Source organism: Euprymna scolopes, chromosome 25, assembly GCF_053919585.1.
Source record: "Euprymna scolopes isolate OS-2025 chromosome 25, ASM5391958v1, whole genome shotgun sequence".
Taxonomy (NCBI): Eukaryota; Metazoa; Mollusca; class Cephalopoda; order Sepiida; family Sepiolidae; genus Euprymna; species Euprymna scolopes.
The window spans coordinates 74,590,972-74,617,107 of record NC_136506.1 but is presented as its reverse complement, the minus strand read 5'-3'; the positions used below and the strand labels follow the sequence as shown (position 1 = coordinate 74,617,107).

Sequence of the window (26,136 nt, the reverse complement as noted above, 5' to 3'; positions counted from 1 at the left end):
GGTCAACTTGATTTTAGCGCCTGTTTTCCAAAAAATGTACGGAAGTCTCTAATTAATAAAAATTAACAAAATATATATACCCCCCCCCTAAAAAAAAAAAAAAAAAAAAAAAAGCGTCGATTCCCTCATTCAATTAAAGCGTCTAGTGGCTTCCGTAAAAGTGCGTAAAATGTTGGTGATTTTACACAAAAATTTGAACATCCTTAACTTCCTTAGTTACAAAAAAAAAAAAAAAAAAAAAAAAAAAACCTACTTGATCAATTTACGTGATTTTGGGAATATGACATTTTTGTTCTGTGGCGGGTACGTCATAAAGGTTTTTTTCCTTATCTTTTATTTTTAATCAGGTTGAACTCTAGACTTGCACCAAATTAAATTGTCTATCGTTTGATAACAGTTGTTTGTAGGGTGCTTATTCAAATTGGCACTTATGGCGGCAATTAAAAGTAAAGAAAACACAGAAAAGTGTACGTACTCGTTACAGAGCGAAGTCTCTAAATTACGTAAATCGATCAAGAAGAACTTTTTAAAACTAAGAAAATAAAAATTTATGATTTTTAACGATTTTACAACTAAATTGTATTGGACAGAAGGCTGATTTTTTTTTTTTTTACTTCGATACTTTGATTTGAGTTGTCCCCACCCCCCGTATTTATTTCATCGGATTTTATTATACTTTCACCCCACTCAAAAAAAAAAAACGTTAACGGGAACATGTTTCCAATTTTACGAAGGAATCAAAACTCCATCTACACCGTTTGGCAACCGGTGTAATCTAATTCGCTGTTTATGATTATTTCTTTTTTTTTTTAACGGATTTTTCTTTTATTAAAACAATCTGATGGCGACCAGAAAAATCCGAAGAACCGTCTGCACTACCGACATGTTCGATCGTTTAAAACGGCAAAATATGAACACTTGTCGGGACGTTTTGAATCGATCGGAGTTCGAGCTGATGAAGATGCTTAACATCCCGTTGCCAAGGGTCGAGAATCTTGTTAGTCGTATCAGTCAGGTCTGTGCACCGAAACCTTGCAAAGCTTTCGAGATGCTCCAGGCATCAAAAGAGAAGGAAGCGAAAGATGGAAAACCGGCGTTTTTTCGCACGTCTTTACCGGACCTCGACAAAGCCCTTCACGGGGGTATTCCGGCCGGGACCCTTACTGAAATAGCCGGCCCCGCTGGATCGGGTAAAACTCAGTTCTGTATGATGTTGACTTTGCTAGCAACGATGCCGGTAGAGATGGGTGGCCTAGCCGGTCAGGTTATTTATATCGACACGGAATCGGCTTTTAGCGCGGCTCGGTTGGTAGAAATGGCCCGGGCGCGATTTCCCGATTATTTCCGAGGAGAGTACAACGAAAGGCACTTGATAAACCTCACCAAGAATGTTACCATCGACTTTCAAATGACTTGCATTAACCTTATGGAGAGACTCCAATCGCTAGAAGCGGAAATCATATCCAAAAATGTTTGTTTAATCATTGTCGACTCCATAGCGTCGTTGGTAAGGAAGGAATTCGGGTCGATGGCCAACCATAATATGGCTGATCGGTCTAACTTCCTTACAAAGGAAGCCGCCCTTCTCAAATACTTAGCTGAATCGTTCCACATCCCAGTGGTTGTAACTAACCAGATCACAACTCGATTCCACCCGGACCAAAACTGCGCATCCCAACCAAGTAGTAATAATAACAATTCGAGCTCTCCCTCGTCGCACGTGACGTCTGCACTTGGGAACACGTGGAGTCACAGTGTGAATACCCGCTTAATAACCGAGTACGTCGATTCCGTTCGTCGTCAAGTGATGGTAGCGAAATCGCCAATTGCGCCATTCACGTCTTTTCTCTACACAATTCAGGCATCGGGTTTAGTACAAGAGAAAGACGGTGCCAACCATTATTTAGGAACAAACCCTAGTATTCAACAAATTCGTCCTAGAACTGCCCTGCTTTAATTAAAATCTACACACAAAAAGATAAATCTTGCGGAGAAATGCTCTGTTTTACGGCTGTTGTGAAAATGGAACGGAAATTTAAATTTCGTTCCGTTTTAAATTCGGTACATTTTTACATTACGTCCGACTCATCGTTCACATTCGACATGTCAACTTTTATAGGTTTTCTTTTCGGGTATGCTGACAAGGTGGGGGGGGGGGGTCTATTCATAAAGCCGTTCTTAACATGGGGAGGTTGGGGATGTCTATTCCGAAGGCTGTTTTTAACATGGAATAGTTGGGGGTGTTTATTCGTTATAAGCAGACCCGAAAACCTACAAAAGTCGACATTTCCAATGTGAACGGTAAGTTGAGTTGGACATGTAATATATATATATATATATATATATATATATATATATATATATATATCAAAAAGGTATACCATATTGACTTCTTTTTCGTTTGAAAATTAAATTATTTCGTTTTTGTTAATAAAATTTTATTTTTATAAAAAAATCTTTATATACAACAGCCATAAAACAGCATTTTCCGCAAGTTTTACCACAAAAAACAAAAAAAAATATGGGTGAAATTGACTTTTAACGGTCCCGTTAGGCTCATTGCGTCTGTAATAAAATTATCAAATCACGTTGCTAGAAAAAAAAACCATACAGGCATTAAAAACTTTGGCGGACGTTGGTAATCTGAGCCTCAAGCCTTACCTTATAAATTCCACAATTTTCACTTTTTTGAACTTTTTTCTTGTTAATATCATCCAATAGAGACTTGTGTATCAGATAATTAAAATAAAAAAATACTTTTTAAAATCATTTTTTATGACTTTTCACGGCTTGTTCAGTTTTCTATTATAACGTTGTAGTAAATTAAACACGAACTTAAGGTCCACCCGCACTCTAAACTAACCGGACGTAACTCAGCGTAGTTAACCCCCACCCTCTCAAATTTTACATTAATACAAGGTTTAATTGAAAAAGATATTTTTAATCGGCTTTCTTGGAAAAAATTCCACGAATTTAAAAATAAATATATTTAGAACATTTAAAATTAAAAAAAATATAGATAAATTCCAATATTTCTTCAAAGAAAACCAATTAAAAAACCGGTGCTAGTGCAGAGACTGATCCGCGCTATTTTTTAAATCGTATTTCCAAGTTTAATTAAAGTTTTGTTTTTTTATTCAATTGTAAGGTTGAAATATAGAATAGATACAAAACACCCTCCCCTCCCCATGTTAAGAATGGCTTTTTAAATAATAACGTTATTATTTACGTCCGAATCACTCTCTGCACTAGTACCAAAAAAACTTGTATTAATGTAAAATTTGGGAGGGTGGGGGTTAACTACGCTGAGTTACGTCCGGTTAGTTTAGAATGCGGGTGGACCTTAAGTTTGTGTTTAATTTACTACAACATTATAAAAGAAAACTGAACAAGCCATGAAAAGTCATAAAAAATGATTTTAAAAAGTTTTTTTTTTTTTTAATTATCTGATACATAAGTCTCTATTGGATGATATTAAAAAGTGAAAATTGTGGAATTTATAAGGTAAGACTCAGATTCCCAACGTCCGCCAAAACTTTTTATTTATTTATTTTAATATTATTATATGAGGAATCTTTTCGAGTTAAAATCTATTGACGAAAACATTTCGTATTGAGAAATACACACTTCAAGTATGTAGACATTAAGTAAAGAATGACAAGTTATCTGGTGCTTTTGGATAATTCGTCATTAGTCTGAGGGAGAAGAGATCCATTCATTATTTTTCATACGAGAATTTGGGACGCTAAATGCAATGCAAAACATTTAACATTAATAACAAAAAAGAAACTGATGAATGTCCTGGAAAAGTCACTTCCGATTAATTGTAAGAAAAAAATGATTTGGTTTTCAACTATTTTATTTACTGTAACAAAATTTTAACATTACAAAAAAAATGAATAAAAAGAAAATGGAAAATGCAACATTGCATTTTTCCATTTTCTTTTTATTAATGTAATGTAGCTACGATGGAAAGAAAATATTATATTCCAACAATCACATAAAGTGATTAACTAGTTTTTTGTAAAAAAAAATATAATTTTTAAGCAATTAATTAGAATTCGTAGCCATTACCAGGCTGCTTTTGATTGCTATTTCTAGATGGTCTTCCTGGAAATGTTCCCTTTTACATTTGTTATGTTGTTTTCATAAAATATTGTTTTTAATTATATATATAGGGTGGAACAATAAAAATTGCCGCCTTAGAAAAGACAAGACATAATTTCATTTTCATTAGATGAAAACCAGTTTTCTTTTTTGTTGCAGACCATCTACTAGTTGGCCAGTTGTCTACAAATCCCTAGAGCGATAGGAGCCTGAAAGTGAAATGATGTTCAATAAGTGAGATTGGAGATGCGCCGCTGTACAACTCATGCTCTCTACCGATCCAAGTTATAACAGCAGGACCATTGCCAACACCCTCAAAATGCAAATCCAGACGGTTCAACACTTGAAGGCATAGCTGAATTCATCGGACAACCCATTCCAGCCACGGTTATGGTCTTTGGTGTAGTTTCAAGTGAGAGCCACATCATGACACTTGACATCTTTGAAGTCGGCTTAAAAATCAACACCAAAGTGTACCTAGATGTGCTGAAGAGTGTGGTGATTCCCTGATGCAATCAGTTGGCTGCTGGCAGACCCTGGGCGCCGGCCTATAAGTCCAAAGAGACCCAGAATTGGTTTCAGAAGGAATGCTATGACTTTGTACTCTTCTCTCACCGGCCCTCTCCTTACCTGACCTGAACCCACTCGACTACTTTGTTTAGTCATATGTCGAGAACATCACCAACATGACCTCCCACAACACCAAAGCCATTCTGATCGTCACCATCTGCCAAGTATTCACCGAACCCCCGCCGGTGCTTGTAGAAAAGGCATGCTCCCAGTTTTGGACCTGTATCGAGGCAGCAATTGAGGCTGAAAGCGGTTATATTGAATAGATGTAATCAAGTTACCTGAATTGATTTTTTTCAATAGAAGTTTTAAAATAAAGCTGTAGTGTTGTTTTCTTTAGGGTGACACTTTTATCGTTCTACCCTGTATATATACTTTTTTTATTTGATGTATATAAGCATTTATATGTCGCTACAGATTTGTGAACATGTTTTACGAACTCTACTTTTGTATAAGCACTATCGCCTGAAAATGTCTCTAGTTACTTTTAACTGGCTGACCAAAACATGCTCATGAATGTGTAGTGACATATTACTGCTTATGTAAAACAAATAAAAAGCATATTTTGCCCTACTTCGGTATTAAGCACTCTTGTATGAACCTCATTAAAATTCATTGGTTGTTTCACCTCTGATAAATAACATATATATATATATATATATATATATATATATATATATTATTTACTATAATAATTAAATACCTACAGACACTAGTAGGTCATCATTTCAGGAATCTTCAGTGCAGGGTGTCACAATTAACACTAGGCTATAGATTCAAACATGCCAACATAAGTCCTCTCTGGCTTGATTAGCAAGGATCATATACATTTGGCTACCGTTAACCGCGTGAAAATAATGTTGAAATTAAACATTTTATTTTTAAATTTTTTTATTTTTTTTTTTTTTTTACATCAATGAGAGTGATCTAATTATTAAATGATGATCTATGCATAAGAGCTAATTTGACCGACTTAATTCAACTGAAAGTGCTGAACAAGAAAAACGAGTTTCTTAAAGGCGCTGACATAATTATTTATTAATTATTAATTAGTGCTTCTTTTCTACCCAAACTTTTCTGATAATTCAAACAAGTTTAATAAAGTAACATATATATATATATAAAAGTGACAATGTCTGTGTGTGTCTTTTTTAAAAACCTTGACCCCAATTTTGACCTCTTAGCATTTATTGTTTTCGGTTCAAATCAAATTATAAAGTTTGATCCATGCCCAAAGAACCTATATCTAAAATTTCAAGTGTTTAAGATCCAAAATTGACAGAGGAGTTTGTCAGAGTTCTCAAAGATCAAATCGTTGAACTTTGACCCCCATAACAGCCAAATTTCTGTCCAAAAACCGATCAAAAAGATTTTCCCAAATCTCAATACCCTTATGTCGAATCTCGAGTATGTAGATCGAAAATTAATAGAATTATTGTGGAGGGAAATGTACACAGACAGACAGACACACACACATTTTCACTTTGAGATATATATATATATTTGCTGTCGTAATACATCGTTACTTTATTAAACTTGTTTGAATTATCAGAAAAGTTTGGGTAGAAAAGAAGCATTAATTTTAGAGTGTCTTCTCTTTTTTCTAGTATAACTCTTCCGAAAATGAAAGCAAAAAAAAAGTACTTCCAGCAAATTAAATTACACTTATGCTAAAATAGATTAACCTTCAACGAGATTTCTTGTTGAATAATTGGCTGAGGCATCGCACAAAGTCTTCTTTGAATGTTAAACTTAAGGTTTCAGGCTCTCTAGACACACATTCCTTTTAAATCAATTCGGAAAAGTATTTTCCTTGCTCTTGTACTGTGTTGATTGCAATATGAGGTGCTGGTCACATAGCAAAGTAGATTTTTTTTTTTTTACAAGGTAGTCACCACTTAGCAAAGCCTGGAAGCCACTCGGGGATAAGGGTTATTGTGTGTACAGTACGTTAGTGTTGGAGATCTGATAAAGTGTCTTAGTTAAGGAGGCGGTTCATCAGGAATTTGTTCACATTGGACTTGAAGACATCCAGGTTGTAGTCAGGTGGGAAACAGGCAACCAGAACAGAGTTCCACAGGCGTGCACTTCTAAGAAAGAAGCTTTGTTCATGGAATCTACGTTTTGATTTTGGCACAGATAAGGAGTGGGGGAAATTTTTGACCGTGGTTTCAGCTAGGCGGGTGTTTATCGTGAAAGATTGGCGAGGGGGTTCAGACGAGCACCTGCCATGGTAGTAACGATAAAACAAAGACAGGCTCGCAGTTGCAGGGAAGAGATTTATGATATTTTCCAGTGACCATAGCAACGGATTTGATGCAAGTCTTCCATTTCCAGTCTGGAGTTAAGGTCATCCCTTGAAGCTTATAAAAACAGGAGCCATCCTCAAGAAGAGAATCATCCATTTCAATAAGGACAAAATAAAGATCTGAGCATTTATGGGGGAAAGAGAGATGTAACAAAATAATCAGCCAAATTTTTCCCAACATGCTTCAAATTAGAAGAGAAAGATCTTAATAATGCTCTTCAAAGTGTTTCCATAGATGGTTGTGTCATCTGCATAAATGTGAACAAATCATCTTAGAATGTGATTTGGGTTAGGGTTCCAAGTTCTCCCTATAAGTTAGCCCTGACCAAATATTAAAAATAACATAGTATCTGAAACTCAAATAAAATACCCTCAGTATGAATAACCTATACTGGCTTATGTGAGGAAGTGATGTTGCCTCTAGTAATAGTGCTGAGATGAATACTCCATCAGACTAGACGAATTCTTGTCCTGGAATTCAGTAAAACCCAGAGACCACAAGACAGATATGCAATAACGTAGTTAACTAGTGCAAAGGGAGATGAGAATATTAATCTAATATATAAAATGTCTGTGTCTGATGAGATGAGAATATTAATCTAATATATAAAATGTCTGTGTCTGTTTCCATATTTTCAAACTCTTATCTCCTCCGAAACTAAAAGTCACAGAGTGGGAGGGGGGTTGGATATCAACGGTATCACATCAGGAAGGGGTTCCTTGCTTTCTGAGAATTTGCACTGAAGAAAATGGGCCATTGTAGATCTCATTTAAAAAGAACATTTCTCTTTAATTAAATTAGGGTCTGTATTACAATCCACAGATACAAAAAAGTTGTCCAAAAAATAAATATATAACAAATAAATGTTATCAAAGGCAAGAAGAGTTATTTTTCTACCTAAGTGAATAAGTTTTTAGTGTTTTTATTTAATGTAAAATGTTTATTCGGTTTGAAAAACAAGTAATATTGAGAGCTACCGGAAAACAAGAAAAAATGTCCGCGATATTCTTTACATCTTTGAAATCTTGATAGTTACTTCAAAATAAGAAATAATAGAAAATAGTAACAGAAATCCACCTAATGAATGTCACAATAACATTTATTGGGTGTTTTGTTTTATTTCTTATTTTGAAGTTTTTGTCAAGACTTCAAAGACATTGCGGCCATTTTTTTCTTGTTCTTCATTAGCGCTCAACATTACTTATTTTTCAAACCAAATAAACATGTAGCTAACCTACTCACTAGCCATTGTAGGGCCCCAATCTGTTATATAAATGTTTAATATACCATATTCGCTTATATTGCATGGTCACTATCTCAGCTTCTTAACTATAAGCAATTATTGCGTGTGTTAGTGTCACATATGGTTCAGAAACCAGTTAGAATGCAGTTTTTTAAATAGACATAATTTTTTTATTCAAATTCTAATTTTCGAATTTTTCATCAGGAAAATACAATTTTTTTTTCTTATGCAGAAATAATTTAGCTGTTGTTTACTATCCCTATCAATGATTAGGATTTTATTATGTTCAATATTAGTGGTTTTGTGCTCTGGTGTGTGCATCTAAGTAAGTAATGAAATAAGAAAAAAATTCAATCTTCGATAAGAACGAAAACTATGGATAAGTTACAGTATGACGCATAAAGAAAGTATTGTCTGTATTTTCCTGATTAAGACTTTCATTTTTGTCGAAAATTAGAATTTAAATAAATTAACTCCAATTGCATCATCTTTGACGTGTGAAAATGAGGCCAATGTTATTGTTTGTTTATTGTTACTGGTGAATTCTTTATCTGTTTAGCATTTATCTATTTGTTTCCATAACTGGCTTTCTAATGTTCCTTGCATTAGCTGTGCAAACTGCATATTTATCTTGCTAACCTACTCGCCAGCTATCACAGAGTCTCAATCTGTTATAATAGTAGGAAAAAATGAGTGAGATCATAGGAGCTAGGAAACCAAATATTAGGTATCATTCAGTTTTTTTTTTTTTTTTTTTTACGTAGGTATCATCACTTATCAAGGCCCAGAGGCCACTCGAGGATAAGGGTTTAAACGTGTACAGTAGAAATGGGACAATATAGTAATCGTTAGTAAATGGAAATTCGATAAATGTGTTGACTTATATGGAACGGCTCATCAAGAACTTGTTTATATTAGACTTGAAGACAACCATATCGTAGTCAGCTGGAAAGCAGAAGACAATTCCATAGGCGTGCAGGTCTAAGAAAGAAGCTTTGCTCATGGAATCTACATTTAGGTTTAGGCACAGATAAAGAGTGGGGTCAATTAGTGATAGTGTTTTCTGCTAGACGGGTGTTTCTTGTGAAAGTTTGGCGAGGGGGGACCATAGATTAAAGCTCAGCCGAGCACTTTCCATGAAAATAACGATAAAGCAGAGACAAACTCGCAACATTTCTTCTGTGAGAAAGAGATTTCAGGGAAGAGAAAAGGACATCCCCTACGAGGCTACGAAGTCTATTTTGAACTCTATCAAGGCAGGATAAGTCCTTTCTAGCAGCTCCAGTTCCATTTTTCGTAAGTTAGATCTGATTAAGCTATTTTTGTTTATCCGTTCTGACATAAAATAACTAGTGTTTGTGCAGTATAATAATAAGTTTTCTGAACAAATGCACTTCTTATTGTTACATTTCATGATGATGATGATGATGAAGATGATGATGATGGCTGAGTCAATTTCATTTAAAAGTACTTAAACACTCTTCAGTGGAATAGAGAACTTAGTAGCTGGTTATAAAAATATTCGTTGTTTATTTCTGTATATTTAAGTTTTTAATGACAGGGTGACAAATCTGATTGCCACGTGATGGGGTTGATAGGTGGTGTGTAGAAGACTGCTGTTCCTCACTTGTTTGTTGTTGTCTCATCCCCCCCCTTCTCATTGTATACCTCTTTTTATGCGGCCTAGAATAACAATTTCCGATTAATCGACATTCCAATCAGCATTGTTTCACAAGAATATGGTCACTCACTTTGACGTCATGTCCTGGGCTCTCCACGACTTGTGACCAACTTTTTTGTTTGCCATCCTTGACCAAACAAAGATTCAGCATGTGACCCTTGGTCACGTTTTCTGGCCAAATTTATTGTTTGACCTCTTATGAAAAATGATTTAATAGAAAAATAATTACAAGTAAAAATGAATTTATCGAATCATCGAGTTTTATCGCATGTTTTAATGTGGAAGAGTTGTGCAACCAATTCTGTATAACAAACTGACTTATCTCCCTTGCTTACCTTGAAACCAGTCATTGAAAAAAAAAAAAAGAAAAAAAAAAGGAAATGTCCGACTGCTAGTGTTTTTTTTTTCTTCTTTTACATGGAGTTCACCACTTATCAAGGCCCAATGGCCACTCAGGGAAAAGGGTTATTGTGTGTACAGTAATCAAAGGGATAGTGTAGCAATAGTATTGGAGAATTGGTAAGGTGTCATTACTTAGAGGGGGGCGGTTCATAGGAATTTGTTTGTGTTGGACTTGAAGACATCCAGGTTGAAGTCGGGAGGGAAACAGGCAAGCGGAACAGAGTTCCACAGGCGTGCAGTTCTAAGAAAGAAGCTTTGTTCATGGAATCTACGTTTTGATTTAGGCACAGATAGGGAGTGGGGAAAATTATTGACGGTGGTTTCAGCTAGTCGGGTGTTTTTTGAGAAAGATTGGCGAGGGGGACCAGAGAATGGAGCTCAGACGAGCACCTGCCATGGAAATAACGATAGAACAAGCTCGCTACGTCTCTTCTGTGGGAAAGAGGTGTCTAATTGCTTTGTGAAAAATTAGAACTAGCACATCTTCTATCAGATAGTATAAATTCAAAAGTTTACAAAAAACTAATTTCAAGATGAAATGTATATATATGATAGTGGTTTTACCTGAAATGCATTTGTACTGAATTCCAAAAGCACCAAATGAACTCTACTCATCATGTAAGACTTACATCTGATGTGTTTGTCGACAACTGGCACATGGTGTTCTTTGGCAGTCGAACTCGTGGTTCTTGTAGGATTACCACTAATGATGTGCTGTACTTACGAAATAAATTTGGATGTTCTAATGTTATCAGCGTATTTGGAATGACTTATGTTTTGATAATGGCGAAAGCTTTGTATTTGGAACCGTTATCTCTTTGTGAACTTTGTAAATAAAAGATAAAGAGACTTTTGAAAATAGTTCTGTTTCTAAATTGTTATATTCAACCTTTATATTTATAATAAATTCTAGTGGGACCTTTGGAAACTCCACAGGGGACTCATTCATATGTAGTATATTGATGTTGGTATTCTGTAGATGTTCAGCGTAAATGGAGATGCTCTGATATCATTGCAGCTCTTTTATTAAAACTGCAAAAGTATTTATCTAAGCTAGCATGAACGCCCGGTAAAGCCCGGTCATTAAAGTATGCTTAAATTATGATATTTTAATTCTTGCAGATCTTGTATATATTATTATAGAGTTAATGTTCTATCGATTTTTATATGTTATAAAGTTGCGATTTCAAAAATAAAAAAAATATATATCCATATGACTTGGGTGCATCAGCTTGAATTGAAACCAAAATAAAAACGTATGTAAAAAATATATGTATATATAACTTGAGTCCCTTCAGCCATAATCGAAACCGAAACCAAAACTTATGAAGAATTCTTGGTAAAATTATTTATGACAAGAAATAGAAGAACATAACAATTAAATGACCCGGATGTAAGCGTTACACTCACGTTATTGTATTAATATATAGATGTGCCTCTTTGTGTGTTGCGCTACAGTTGAGGCTGCTATTCATAATTCTGAGATATATATATATAAAAAAAAAATATGAGGATTCAGCGGAGAAGCCAACAAGTAAAAAAAAAAAAGGGATAAAAATTTCAAATATATAGCAAATAAATGTTACCAAAGGCAAGATAAGTTACTCTTCTACCTACCTGAATAAGTTTTGTGTTTTAATGTATTTTAAAGCTTTGCTTTGGTTTGCAAAGCAAATAGTGCCGAGTTAGTAAGTTAAACCAACAACATGTCCAAGAATATACTGTCTTCGGAGTGTTAGTAATGGCTCAAAACTTGAAAAATAGACAACATACTGATAAAAATCCACCCAATAAGTAACACTGTGACATTTATTGGGTGAATTTCTATTAGTATTTTGCTTTGTTTTCATGATTTAAGCGATTATCGAGACTTCCCAGTTGAATGTCTGATGTCAGACATCTTGATATCATTCTAACTTACCAACTCAGCTCTACTTGTTTCGAAATAAATAGACACTTTAAAATATGTTCAACCACACAAAACTTGTCCATGTATCTAAAAGAATAACTTTGAATTTTGCTACTCTTTTTTTTCGTTTGTTGGTTTCTCTGCTAAATCCCCTAAAATATAAAGTTAAATAATATTCCTGCTACAGTCAAAATAACGTGTCCTCAAATACCTTACACACTGTGTGTGTGTGTGTATATAAGATTCATAAGTGTGTTTGGAATGTTATATTTATTTTTGGGAGGGGGGGGGGCATATAGACACTACAATAAGTGTTTTTTTTTTTAATTTACCTTTTTGCACACTACTCTTCTCCGTTTACTTTTTTTTTTTTTTTTTTTTTTTTTACACAATGGTCACCACTTATCAAGGCCCGGAAGCCACTCAGGGATAAGGGTTATTGCAAGTACAGTACGTTAGTGTGGAGATTTGATGAAGTGTTTACTTAAGGGGGCAGTTCATTAGGAATTTGTTAACGTTGGACTGGAACACATCCAAGTTGTAGTCAGGTGGGAAGCTGGCAGATGGAACAGAGTTCCACAGGCGTGCAGTTCTAAGAAAGAAGCTTTGTTCATGGAATCCACGTTTTGATTTAGGCACAGATAAAGAGTGGGGGAAATTTTTCACAGTGGATTCAGCTAGACGGGTGTTTTTCGTGAAAGATTGGCGAGGGGGGGGGACCAGAGATTGGAGTTCATACGAGCACCTGGCATGGAAATAACGATAAAACAAGGATAGGTTCGCAACGTCTCTTCTGTGGGAGAGAGGTTGCAGGGTAGAGAAAAGGGCATCCCCCACTAAGCCACTTTTATTTTCTCAAAATCCTTTCATATAAAAAATAATGCAGTTTTTTGAGGAACATACACTTGCCTCTGAAAAGAGGTTTAGTAGTCTTCTGCTATTCAACGAACACATGTAAGACGTACCACATAAAATATATAATAAATAAAACTTATGAGTGTGAATGAACTACACCTTTTGGTTTTGGAATCATAACTAATGATATATATATATATATATATATATATATATATATTATAAGTATAATTTTCTTTACGTATACACCCATTATTGGCTACATATGTACATACATGTTTCAGCTTTTTTTTTTTTTTTAGGAATCTCACATCATCAGATATTTCAAGAATCTGGCCTGGTAACATAAGATTTCTAGAGAAATCACTACTGAAACATGTATGCACATATGTAGCTAATAATGTTTGTAAAATCAAAATAAAAAAAAATAAAAAGTATAATAATAAAAAAAAAAATTATACTATAATAATGCTCTGCTTGCCATTGAGCACTTTCTGATGAACACAAGATCTCATTGGATTTACATCTAGGAAATTACAGAAATACATGAACACAAATATTATATATATATATATATATATATATATAATACTAGCAAAAGTACCCGTCGTTGACTGGGTTCAAAAAGAGCCTACAGAAAATAGACTCTGATTTATGAAAGTATGATAGGTTATAAAAAGGAAGGGTTGTAAAGAGATAGCTTCGAATTTGGGGGTATCAAAACCAAAGCAAAATATGATGAAAGTAAAAATAAAATAGATAAACCCCATAATTTATTATAGCATACCTGTTCACACTGAAACACTTATCACAATATTCTGTGGATCTATATTAAAAAACCTTGTTAAACTTTGTGACATATTTCCATTCTATGGAGGTCAGGCGCGAACGAACACCCCATAATTTTATTATACCATATTTCTTCAAACTGAAACATAATTATCAAAGTATACTTACGCAGATAGATATGAAAAGTTTTTATTAAAGTTTGTGTCTATTTCCATTCTATGGAGGCCAGGAGCAAACGCAGACCCCATACAATTTTATTATACCATCCCTATTTAAGTTAAAACATACTTATCAAAGTATTCTGATGTACATCTATATCAAAAACACTTGTAAACGTTTTTTAATTTTTAAATGTTTTATTTCCATACTTTGTGGACCAGGCGTGTATGCAGACCCCACAATTTTAATGAATCATCATTATGCCAGATCAAACATACCCATTCGATACATCTTCTATTATTATATGTGATCAGTTTTCTATGATAGTAAACCATATAGGAGCCTATTCGTGACCACACACACACACACACACACACACACACACACACACACACACACACACACACAAACGTTCAGCTTTATTATATATGTGGGAGAAACTATTTTTCCTGTTCTATTGGTGTTTTAAAAATCAAAGGGACACAACTCTTTAATAACTGGCTAATTGTTGTAAGGGAGGCTAAAAATTATCACATGATTATCTGCATGCGTGTATGCGTATGCAGATGGACTATCGTGTTTATTTGAATATAGATTCAATAATAGAATATAGATTCCTTGTACGCATAACAAAAAAAGCAGTAAAAACAAAAAGATCTTTCTTAAAAGTTCTGATACACCCCAAATAATTAAAAAAAAAAAAAAATGTTAGCTGGTGTTCCTATTTACAATGTCTCCCCACGCCCACGGGACAGAGTTTAGACAGACATCAGGGTCGTTTTTTAAAGTGGAGAAAAGGAACAAAAATAAAAATTGTCTCAGTCGTGAAGGATTTCTCCTCCACTGACAGAGAACAAGAAATTGAAGTGCAGCATCTGAAGAACAGATACTACACTTTGATCTTGACCCGAAGGCTGGTGTTTTCCACTATAAACATTAGTCATTTACTCAGCCACACAATACCCATTATCAAGTGGTAACGACTTGGATCAAGGGGAGGTAATCAATTCATGTTAGTTTCCACCACTTAATTTGAAGTACCGATTGTTAACAGCGAGAAAAAAAAAATCAGGTGATACTGCTATTTTTCAAAATGATTATTTTAGTTCTATAAACCACCCAAGGGACATCCTAATGAATTATAACTGGAGTAATTTTCGGAAAAGATGCTGCATCATTTTTTGCTTTTTGTAAAAACTTCACAGCAATATTGTTTATCCGACGACTGGCGCTTTTTCGGAATAATGAAAATCGAAAAATTGAATTTCAACTAAAAGCAATGTTATCTACTTAATTCTCGAGCTGAAATTAGTAACATAAGCAAAATTTACGAAAAATGATATTGTAGAAAATTAATAATTAATGAAAATTGCTTCCGACAAAAGTGAAAGTTATACTTAAATAGTAAACAGATTCAAAACTATGAATTACTTCTTTGGTTATATTTCAAAATAATAATGGCAGCCAGATCAATGTGATCAGATTTCGTGAAAAATATTGAATAATTCCACTCCTGTCTTTCCAAACTTATAAATACTCGAAAAATGTAATTCAAGCCCTATTTTTTTTTTTCAATTAAAGGAGCAAGGACCAAGGTTTCATTAAAAAAACAAAAACAAAACAAACAACGTGTTTTTTTGGCAGGATTGCAGTTTACAGGGAAATCAAGGGACGCAACTCCTGCCAAACTAAAAAGGACGCAAACAGAATCACCGGGGGGCACCTGTTTCAATTTTTAAATTACGAATTTTAACCGAACCTACTACACGTGGAATAATATAACAAGTTTTAAGATTTCTTTTGAATAGTTCATTTCTTTCTAATTCCTTTGTTTTTTATTCGTTTTACTTCTAAATTATTTTCTTCTTTAATTTTTTGTTTTTACAATCTTTTATTATACTTTTATTCTTTACGTTTTTATTTTTTTTTTTACCAAAATGAGAACTACTATCGTTGACCACGTTATGTCTACGACTGAAGTGGAAGAGCAGAAGTGGACCTATGAGCATTTGTATAATTTGCTGCCACCAAATAACGAGGTACAGTTACAAACAGCGGCCTCATTGGGACTCATATCGAATAGGAGTTTCTGCAGCTCGTGTGAGAGAGATCGAATTCTCTATAAAAACGGAGCCAAAGGGGATGGTTTTGCGTGGAAGTGTTCTGTCTGTAAGAAGGGTGGTTTGCCAAGGATGGGTTCCTTCTTACAGAGAAGTCATCTGACAATAAAGCAGATTTTAGTTATTTTGCTCAGTTGGAGCATGGAGATGCCGCAGATTAAAATTAAACAGGAAGCAAGTGTGAGTAACCATACAATCGTAGATTGGATGTCATTCATAAGAGAAGTCTGTGAACAGGACATGCTGGACCATCCCATCATGTTAGGTGGGAGAGACGAACATTCGACACCTAAAGAAGTGGAGGTGGATGAGTCATATTTTTTCCGACGAAAGTATAATAGGGGACGTGTGAGGAAGGGCGTTTGGCTTTTTGGCACAGTGGAAAGAAGCTCGAATTTGTGCAATTTCGCAATAGTGGAAAATAGGGATCGAGATACCCTGTTTCCAATCATAAATTCATGGTGCCTGCCAGGAACAAGAATTATTTCTGACGGTTGGGCAGCTTACCAAGGACTTGATCGACTCGCTCAAGGAATTTATGAGCACGACACTGTCGTCCACGAAGACAACTTCGTTGATCCGTTGGACCCTTCAGTGCACACACAGACTATTGAAGGACTATGGTCACACGCCAAAAAACATATACGAAAGTTCGGGAATCGACAAAATATGTTCGGCTTGCATCTGATGGAATTTTTATGGCGAAAAAGAGAGAAGGGTGAATGTTTTCCACGAATCATCAGATGCATCCGCGAACAGTATTCGTTTTAAAAATTAACTGTTTAATAAAGTTCTATGTTCTTAAAATAATTCTATGTTCTTCAAATAATTCTTTCTTAAAATAATTCATAACTGTTTTTCGTTTTAAAAATTAACTGTTTAATAAAATTCTATGTTCTTCAAATAATTCTATGTTATTAAAATAATTCTTTCTTAAAATAATTTATAACTGTTTTATAAAGTTCTATGTTCTTCCTTTGTTAAAAAAATAACTTATTCAAACAGTTCATTTAAATTAACAAGAAAAAGAAAAATTGAAACAGGTGCCCCCCGGTGATTCTGTTTGCGTCCTTTTTAGTTTGGCAGGAGTTGCGTCCCTTGATTTCCCTGTAAACTGCAATCCTGCCTTAAAAAAAAAAAAAAAAAAAAAGGTTTTAAACTTCGGACTTTATAGGTAAATTTCTAAAAAAAAAAACAAAAACACTACTTTTTTTTTGTTTTAAATTTGAATATATTATTTATTGATCTTTTATCTTCAATTTGTGATATATAAAACTTTGTTGAGTAAATTAATTATTTACTTTTTAATAGACATTTCAAAATGGGGGGGGGGGCGTAAATTAAAAAAAAAACCGTTTGTCTAAAATATTATATTCGGTTTATTGGAAAGAGCATAACATTTCACATTGACCCTGAAAATATCGTAAAAATAGAATCAATAGAAAAATTTTGATAGATTGTTAAAGTTTAAAAAGTGAAAAATACTGAACTCGTAACATTCAATTAATTTCATTACTGTTTTTTAAAAAATATTTCTATTACTTTTTATACAACTTTAATAGTTTATTTTGGAAGTATAATCCATAAAGAAAATAAACAACCCATTTTTAAAAGAGAAATTACGAGTTTTTTATATTTTATTTGCAGTTTCGTGTTAGGGGTGTCAAAAATTCCTACAAAAATTCTGATACACCAAGCGGATCATTGGATCATGAAAGTAAATATTTTATGCAATGTAATATGTTACTAATTTCGACATGATTAGATAACGTTGCTTTTGGTTGAAATTCAGATTTTCGATGTTATAACGAACAAGCACCCAACAATCAAACCAATTTACAGATGATTCAAATAACCAAATTTCCTTTCCTATTTATTTAAAATAAAATTTTTATTTGAAAAAAAAAAAATCGATAATTGTTTCAATTACGCACACACACACACACACATACACACACACACACACACACACAAATAATTTAGTTTTTAAAATTCCCTTTATTCATAAAAAAAAATAAATAATGATACTTACTCGTTCAGTCTTAGTTTTCGGGCTAGGAAAATGTGGAGATATATGACGACTCCTGGTGTGAATGTGGTATTATGGTGATTATAGTTAAGACTCGGATAAATATTTGTTATTATTTGTGATCAGCAACAGTCAACACCAATTTTTTTCTACACTTTTGATGGCCTTGTGCCTAATTTGTTGTAAATGTACATTAAAAAAATATTTCTGTAAATGAATAATTCAAAGTGTAGTATCTGTTCTGTCCTCGATCGGTAGAGAAATCCTTCTTGACTGGGACAATTCTAATATTTTCGTCACACAGAGTGCCCCCTTTTATTTTATTTTAAATTTATATACGAAACGGATTACTTACCCCAACTTCTAAAATTTTTCTTCTTCCAAGTTTTTCAAGGTGGTAATATAAAGCAGTAGTTCTCATTTTTTTTTCAGTGATTTTTCCAGAAAAGTTAAAGCAAAAAATGTCGGAAAATAAATAAATGTTACTCAGGGCAAGCCAAGTTACTCTTCTACCTACCTAGATAACTTTTTTGTGTTTTAAGTTTTATTTATTTTTTATTTATTTAAAACTGAAGCAAGTGTAAAGTCTGTCTAGTTATAACAAAGACAAAATGATGGTCTCAGTCGAGTCCCAACAATCGCTCAAAAATCGAAAATTAAACAAAATACTAGTAGAACATTACATTTTCATACGATTGTTGGCATTTATTGAATGTGTTTTTATCAATATTTTCTTTAATTTTCGAATTTTGAGCGATTATCGAGGCTTGACTGAGACCACCATTTTGTTTTTCGTTCTATTTTTTAACTTAAAAAAAAAAAAAAAAATTCAAATAAATTAAAGGAAAGAAGTCAGAAACTTGCCCTTGGTAACCTTTACTTGTGTTTTTGTTTTTTTTATTCTTTTATTTATTTTGTTAGCTATTCTTGAAAATCATTCATTTTTTTTCTTGGAGTTAGTTGGTAGCTGAGGGTGTTTATATACGAATTTTGTTTGGATTTTAATTTTATAACAATTTGGTTAAATTGATAATTTAATGACTAAACAATACCGTAATAATATTCCCTAGTTATTACAATATCATTTGGTGTATTAAATTATTAATAAATTAATATTATTATTAATAAAAAAATACTTTTTGACAAATGAAATTATAAATTGTAAAAAAAAAAAGAATAGTCCAAGGGAAATAATCGATCATCTTTTTTAAAAAGGCTTCGCGGTTAAGAGTAAAAAAAATAAATAAAACAATAACAAAGAATTGAAATAATACTGACGCTGAAAAATAATAAATATAAATCTTTAAAATCTCATAAACAAGAGAAATGTATTTCATTAAATATATTTGAATTAATAATCGAGAAAATCAAAATGGCGACTCGTGACTTGTCTCCCTTTATTTTGGCAATTTCTGTAATTCTGTTTTTTTTTTTTTGTTTTTTTTTAATATTGGACACTATCCGATATTTTTCTTCTCGTACCATTTTCTGATTTTCAAATCCGGCTAGTTCGATAGTTAAATACAACCACAGTTAATTGTCCTAAAGTTTGAATAATAAAAATCTTGTAAGTCGGCCAGAGTTATGTGCCTTTACTTTAGGAACATGTCGGTGTTGGACTTATTATCACGAAGCTATTAAAAGTTTAGTTTTATTTCCGTGCTTAATAATTTATCTCTTGCTTATAAGATTTATCAGTTTTCTTCTTCTTCGGAAAACAAAAAACAAAAAGGGTTTAATATATAAAGAAAACTAAATAAAAAGACAATTAAAAATATAATTTTTATTCCCAAAATATGTGCACACATATATATATATATATATATATATATATATATATATAAAAAATTTAAACATTTTGCTTACCTTCTGTAAGTATTTCTCTCCCACGGCGAGAAATATGATACAAGGGTCGAGAAGTTGGATTGAAATGTTAGCGCTCTCAAGAGGGAGCACTCTGCTCCTACAAAAAACAAAAATGCCTAGGCAGGCCTGTCGGCATTCCCTAGTAGAGGCATCTCAGGTGATTAGCAATAAACAAGCCCTTTTTCAAAGAGAGAAGGCTGAGAGGGTGGACCTCCTAGAACTACACAGGACCAGTTTCATACCGCAATAAACAAGGAAAAGGTCATTACAGGGATGGTCTAGATCCTGTTGGTTTTGAGACTTAGGGTGAAAAATATCTCTTTGAATCTTGGTTAACAGAGCTGACTTAAATATTTTTTTTTAAATCGTCTCGAGTAAAGATTTTTTGCGTTGAAGATGATTCTATTTGTCAGTATCAGAAGTTGTTTTCACATTTATTCAATACGAAATATAAAAGAAGTACTGAGTTTCTCAGCAACAATTAAAAAACGAAACAAAAAAATACTCCCAAACTTGGCACTTGTCCAAAATCCTACCTCCCATAAAGAAAAACAAAACAAAACAAAAAAATCTATAATGATGTACGCACCCGTGACGGAAGGAAAATATCGTACACTAAAAAATCATGTTCATTGGTCAAGTAATTTTATTTTTATAAAGAAAATCATTTTTAAGTAAATTTGAGCCCCCTCCCTCCGAATATTAAAAGTGGCTTTCTAAAAATCTTGATTTGAAGTTACCTTCATGGTTCTGTCAATATATTTTCAAGATGACATGGCAAGATTGTCACTCATAGCTTAGCCATAAAATTTGATTTTGATATAGTAGAAGTGCCACTTCCTGCACTAAAAAAATTTGCATTAAATGTGAAAAAATTGCATTGCTCTATTTTCAATTTTTATTTTTTTCCATAAAAAGTTTATTAGTAGAAATGGCTGGGCGTTTTTTTTTTTTCTTTTGAAATTTCGGTACTTGTACAGTTTAATCAAGACATAAAAAAAAATGAAAATATCGAAAAAAGGTCAGATTGTATGTATCCGTTTTGGACTGAAGATCTCAAAAAAAAAAAAAAAAAAAAAAATTCACTTAAGCAAAAAAAACATTTTTAATGACAGCGCATTGAAGGTAGACATCTTTGAATTTTTTTGACACACCACTGGAAGATAACTCAGTTTAAAGCGCCCCATCTTTAATACTAGCTTTTCTTCCTAAAACTCGAACCTTTTGCTTGGTATCATAACAAATTGTTTTTGGGTTTTTTTTCCGTAAAAAAAACAAAAAAAAAACTTGATGAAATTAAGTGAAATTTTTTTTTTCGGAGAACTTCGTTCCACAATGGATATGTACGATTTAAACTTTTTTTCAATATTTTCATTTTTTAATGTCTTGATTAAACTGTACATGTACCGAAATTTCAAATAACTGTATCTGGGAGTGTTCTTAGAAAGGTTTTGTATCAGAATGTCTCTGATAAGTATTGAAAATCAGAAGAAAAAAATCTGATTAAAGAAGGAATAGTTAAGATTTTGATCGAAGTTAACACATTCATACAGTCTAACATCACAAGTGCATTGGAGAAGTTTTATCACCGCACAAGCAAAAGGCCAAGCATATAAAATTAACAGTAGGTTATTTGATAAGACAAAGGCGCATTCGAAATGAATGTTTGCTTAGAGCACTATTGAACCATAATACTTGATTTCTGCATCTTAAACTTTAATTCAAGCCACTATATAAAAATAATTTTATATCAATAGTAGGTTCTCTGCAATGGAATGTGAATTACAATGCCTTGCGAATTAAATCTTCATTACAGTGAGTCTCCAACTAGAGCTGGCAATCAATCGATTTGATTGAAAAATGGGCAATTTTATCGATTTCAACAATAATGGTATTGGAAGTGTGGAATATTCATTGATCCTCATTAAATCCCAGGTAACGTCAAGTCTCCCTGCTAGTCTTAAATAAAATAAATATTGGTGCTAAGGCACATAGACGATCAGCTTCTTAAATCAACTAGAAATCAATGATAAAATTCGAATGCAGATGATAAAAGCATCTTCCTCCTCCTTTCCACTTTCCATCAGGGTAAAAAGGTTAATGTCAGCTTGCACTCAGGTTTTGTAAAAGATAATAAAATTTAATTCCCAATACTACAAACTTGAAGCGGTATTGAAAAGTGTGAATTAAATTCTATTGGACTGAGAGTGACAGGATCCAACAGGAAAGGATCGTTTTATTTATTTTTCTCAAGATATTGAAGAATAAGAAATGTTAATTATTTTGAATATTAGTTTGGCACATTTCATAGGCCCGTTTAATTCTTTGTAAAAATAAGTTTCGTCCACCAAATTCATGCCATTCAAATTGACCCTCAACTTAGGGTTGAGATTGCTAGACTCCAAATCACCCAGACTTTACTAATCTGCTGGTGTCATCGCTTCTTATATTTATATTTCATATCTCATAAAATGAGTTTTTTTGGGTTTTTTTTAGATCCTTTTCACCTCAAGCAAGGGATACTGCCATTTGGAATGTAAGGGCTACTACTTGGGATCAAGTACGGTGCAATCATGTTGACACAACGGTTCTCGCCAGATCATCAAAGTTAAGCCTGGCCAGTACCAAATGGGTGACCATTTGGGAAGGCTGGGCGCTGTATGTACCTTCTGGGAAGGTTGGGCACTCTCACCCTGAAAAAAAAAAAACAACAAAAAAAACTCCTCGCTACAAAAGCATCTACAAAGTTGTGGATGGCCTATACCCCTCCAGATATGGGACTACTTGGGATCATGTCTAACAAGGGATTGTGGAAATTTGAGTAAGGAGATGTTTGTTTACATTTAAACTTCTGCAGGTTAGTATAAACGAGGAAGCAGGAAACAGAGAGGGAATTCGAAAGTTTGAGGAAATAAACTATTAAAGTAGAAGGCTTTCCAGCATCTATGGACTGTGATTTTGCTGCTTGTCAGGAGTTTGTATGCCGAGGGAGCATAAGTGTTATAAGTTTATCAGAGCACATTCCATTGAAGTACTTGTAAAATAGGCACACTGTTAGATTTGAGATTCGGACCGTGGCCCAGACATGGCAACAATATTCGATGCATGGGCGAATTGTAACTTTGTAAAGATATAGAATGCACTCTGGTGTGAGTACTTTTCAAGCATTATAGAGGGAGCCAACTTTCTTTGCAGTAGCTTTGGCAATGTCCTTAATGTATTTGTTCGGATTCATGTTGTTTGTGAATGTTAAGCTGAGAGGTTTGAACGATGAGCTCTGCGGGTGTTATTTGTCATGGAAATTAGTTGAGATTTTTTTGTAGCTGTTAAAGGAAAGCAGCTTAGTCTTAACAGCATCATATGTTATAATTCATTCATGGACCCGATTCCACTACAGACTGAAGGTCGTTTTCTAGGGTTTCTGCTATTGTCTTGGACATGGTTGCAGCACATTCACTGCTTTTTATCAATGTTGTCATGGACACAGTCAGCCAGGATCTTCAATTTTCTGGACTTTGGGTGCTTTTGTATGCAAATGATGTCATGCTGTCTTCAAAGAATAAAGTCAACATGCAAGTCATAAGTGCAGTCCTGGAACACTACGAAGACAGAATATCAGATTACCAATAAAAATGAGTGCCGGATCATACGGATAGATGCCAGGATGTTCCTAAAATAGACAATTTCAAGTATCTCAGGTCAACTATAAGCAGCAATAGCACTGCACTACAGTTTAACCTTTCTTCATCATGATAAGGACGTAAGGACCATGACAACATGGTAGTGCCAAAGCTACCTGGCTAACAGGGCTCTGCTAAAAATCCAGGAGTTAGCATCAAGTTTGTCATCCTTGGTTTGTCTCTGCGCTGATCTTTTATATCTCCTAAGACAAATCTTCTTTCACATTGCATGCAACTGCTGAACCTTGCTGTTCTCAGTGTCAGAGTAAACATGTTTAAATTTGTAAGTTAATACGACTAACAAGGAGTACTTTGTGCAGACTAGACATTTTAACAAAAAAAAAATAAATAAATAAAAATGGCAACCAATCCTTGGACACAATCATGAGTCAAATCAACACTGAAATAGTGTATGACCACTGGTGATCCATGGATCCATGATGAACTCAAATCCAAGATCTACCAGACCGTAGCATGGCCTGATGTTTTGTGTTTGAGTACTGGCCATCTACGAAGGAAACGGCCACGTGATTGCAGGTCCGACAAAACTATCCCGTTTTGAATATTGATATTTATTTGCTTCCACATTAAAGCAAAATATGACGCAAGGTCATTTCGAATGTGGGGGAAAAATCAGCTCCCCATAAAAAAAGGGCACTGTCAGTTGAAAAAATACAAATTGCCTTAGTATAGAAGAGTTTCCCCTATGGACAAAATAAACTTAAGTGTAGTATCAGAACAGATACTACACTCGAATCTTAGCCCAAAGGTTGATATTAATCAGTTACATCATACGAATCTTGGAAAAATGAAGGAAAGTAATCACTGTTATACCTAATACAAGGAGCGTTCAACAAGTAAAGCCCCAATCTACTTCCCATCGCAGTAGAGCAACAAAACTTGGTACAATTATTAGTCTTTATTACAATAGGAACCATCTAGAGTTATGCATTTCTCCCATTGTTTTATGCACCTCTGGTGACTAAATACAGGCTGCATCATATGGGAAGCACTTTTCTTTCAAAAACAACTTCATGGCTAAGAAGAAGTGAAAGTCAGAGGGTGCAAGTTTAGGAGAGTAAGGACGGGGGGTGTTTGATTTCTGTAGCAATCCCTTTACTGATTGCATGTTTTTTTTGTTCAGCTTACCGTGTTCTTAAAAATGTCTCGTTTTCAACAACAAATCAGGATCAGCTTGGTTTAGTTGATTGGGGGGAAAATGTTCGGCAACACTGAAAATTTAATATTTAGTTCAGTTAATTTGTTGGCCAAGTGAAACCAATCACAATGAAAATATTTTTTTTTTTTTTTTTTTGCTGAAAGAAAAAAAATGGTCAGAAAAAATTTGGTGTTTATTTCTCCAGCTGAAAAAGAGGGAAAATCTTTGCACTCCATTTAAAAATTGTCATTTATTGTTTCCAAATGTAATTTTGTTATTTAAGATGCCAATATCCAACTTAAAAAAAAAAAAAAATGAATCAGTCTTGATTTTTGAAAATAAATTCTCCAAAAGAATTCCATAAAATTTAGTATAGAAAATTTTCCAAGTTTTGACAAAATGAATAAAAAAAATTTGTTGCCATGGTGAATGGCAATATTTTCAAGAAAATCAAATTTTACAATTTCTCAAAATTTTTTTTTTTTTTTTTTTAAGATTTTGTAAATTGTGTCACAAAATAAAAGTCGGACGATACTTTTCAAAAACAATTCCAAGAAAAAAATTTTGTGAATCAAGTAAATCTTTAGAATTGCTCGATTTTTGATAAAAACATTTGAATATTTTTTGCCTGTTATTCATTTATTATTTCACTTATTACACTCAAATATCATGAGTGTCACCATTAAATAAACTATAGCAATACACATTTAACCATTTTTGTTGCGTGCTAGAGTTGCAAATACTGATTTTGTGGTTTTGTTTGGCTTACCATGTTCTTAAAACTTGCTTTCAACAACAAATCCGGATCAGCTCGTTTTAGTTGTTTCTGGGGAAAATGTTCAGCAACACTGAAAATTCAACAATGTTTAGTTCAGTTAATTTGTTGATCAACTGAAACCAATTGTAATCCAAATAATTATTTTGCTGAAAGAAAAAAATGATAAAAAAGATTTTGGTGTTAATTTCTCCAGCTGTAAGAAAAAAAAAAAAAAAAAAAAGAGGCGGGGGGGGGGGGGAAGAAAAGGAAAATCTTTGCTCTCCATTTACAAATTCTTGTCAATTTTTTTTTTATTTTTGTTATTTATTAAGAAATATAGACAAAAATATGCCAATATATGACTTAAAAAAATAACTCTTGATTTCTGAAAATAAATTCTTGAAAAGAATTCCATAAAATTTATTTAGTATAAAAATTTTTTTCCAAGTTTTGCCCCCCCCCCCCCAAGAAAAAAAAACAAATTGTCATGGTGAATCAAAA

General features: G+C 33.5%; 1 protein-coding gene across 2 annotated transcripts; it reads left to right on the top strand.

Moving 5' to 3' along the window:
- The first annotated feature begins 713 nt into the window (after window positions 1–713).
- LOC145247433 (DNA repair protein RAD51 homolog 2-like) lies at window positions 714–11,171 on the top strand. Of its 2 annotated transcripts, none has more exons than XM_080109196.1 (2): window positions 714–2,301; window positions 4,267–11,171. In XM_080109196.1, the coding sequence occupies exon 1, from the start codon at window positions 842–844 to the stop codon at window positions 1,955–1,957; it is 1,116 nt and encodes a 371-aa protein (XP_079965322.1). In that variant the 5' UTR covers window positions 714–841; the 3' UTR covers window positions 1,958–2,301; window positions 4,267–11,171. The 2 variants fall into 2 exon arrangements, 1 of the variants encoding a protein (XP_079965322.1); XR_013863262.1 differs by lacking the exon at window positions 714–2,301 and adding an exon at window positions 3,409–3,826.
- Window positions 11,172–26,136: the final 14,965 nt, after the last annotated feature.

Coding starts and splice junctions, on each gene's coding strand:
- LOC145247433 (XM_080109196.1), top strand. CDS start 842: ATGGCGACCAGAAAAATCCGAAGAACCGTCTGCACTACCGACATGTTC.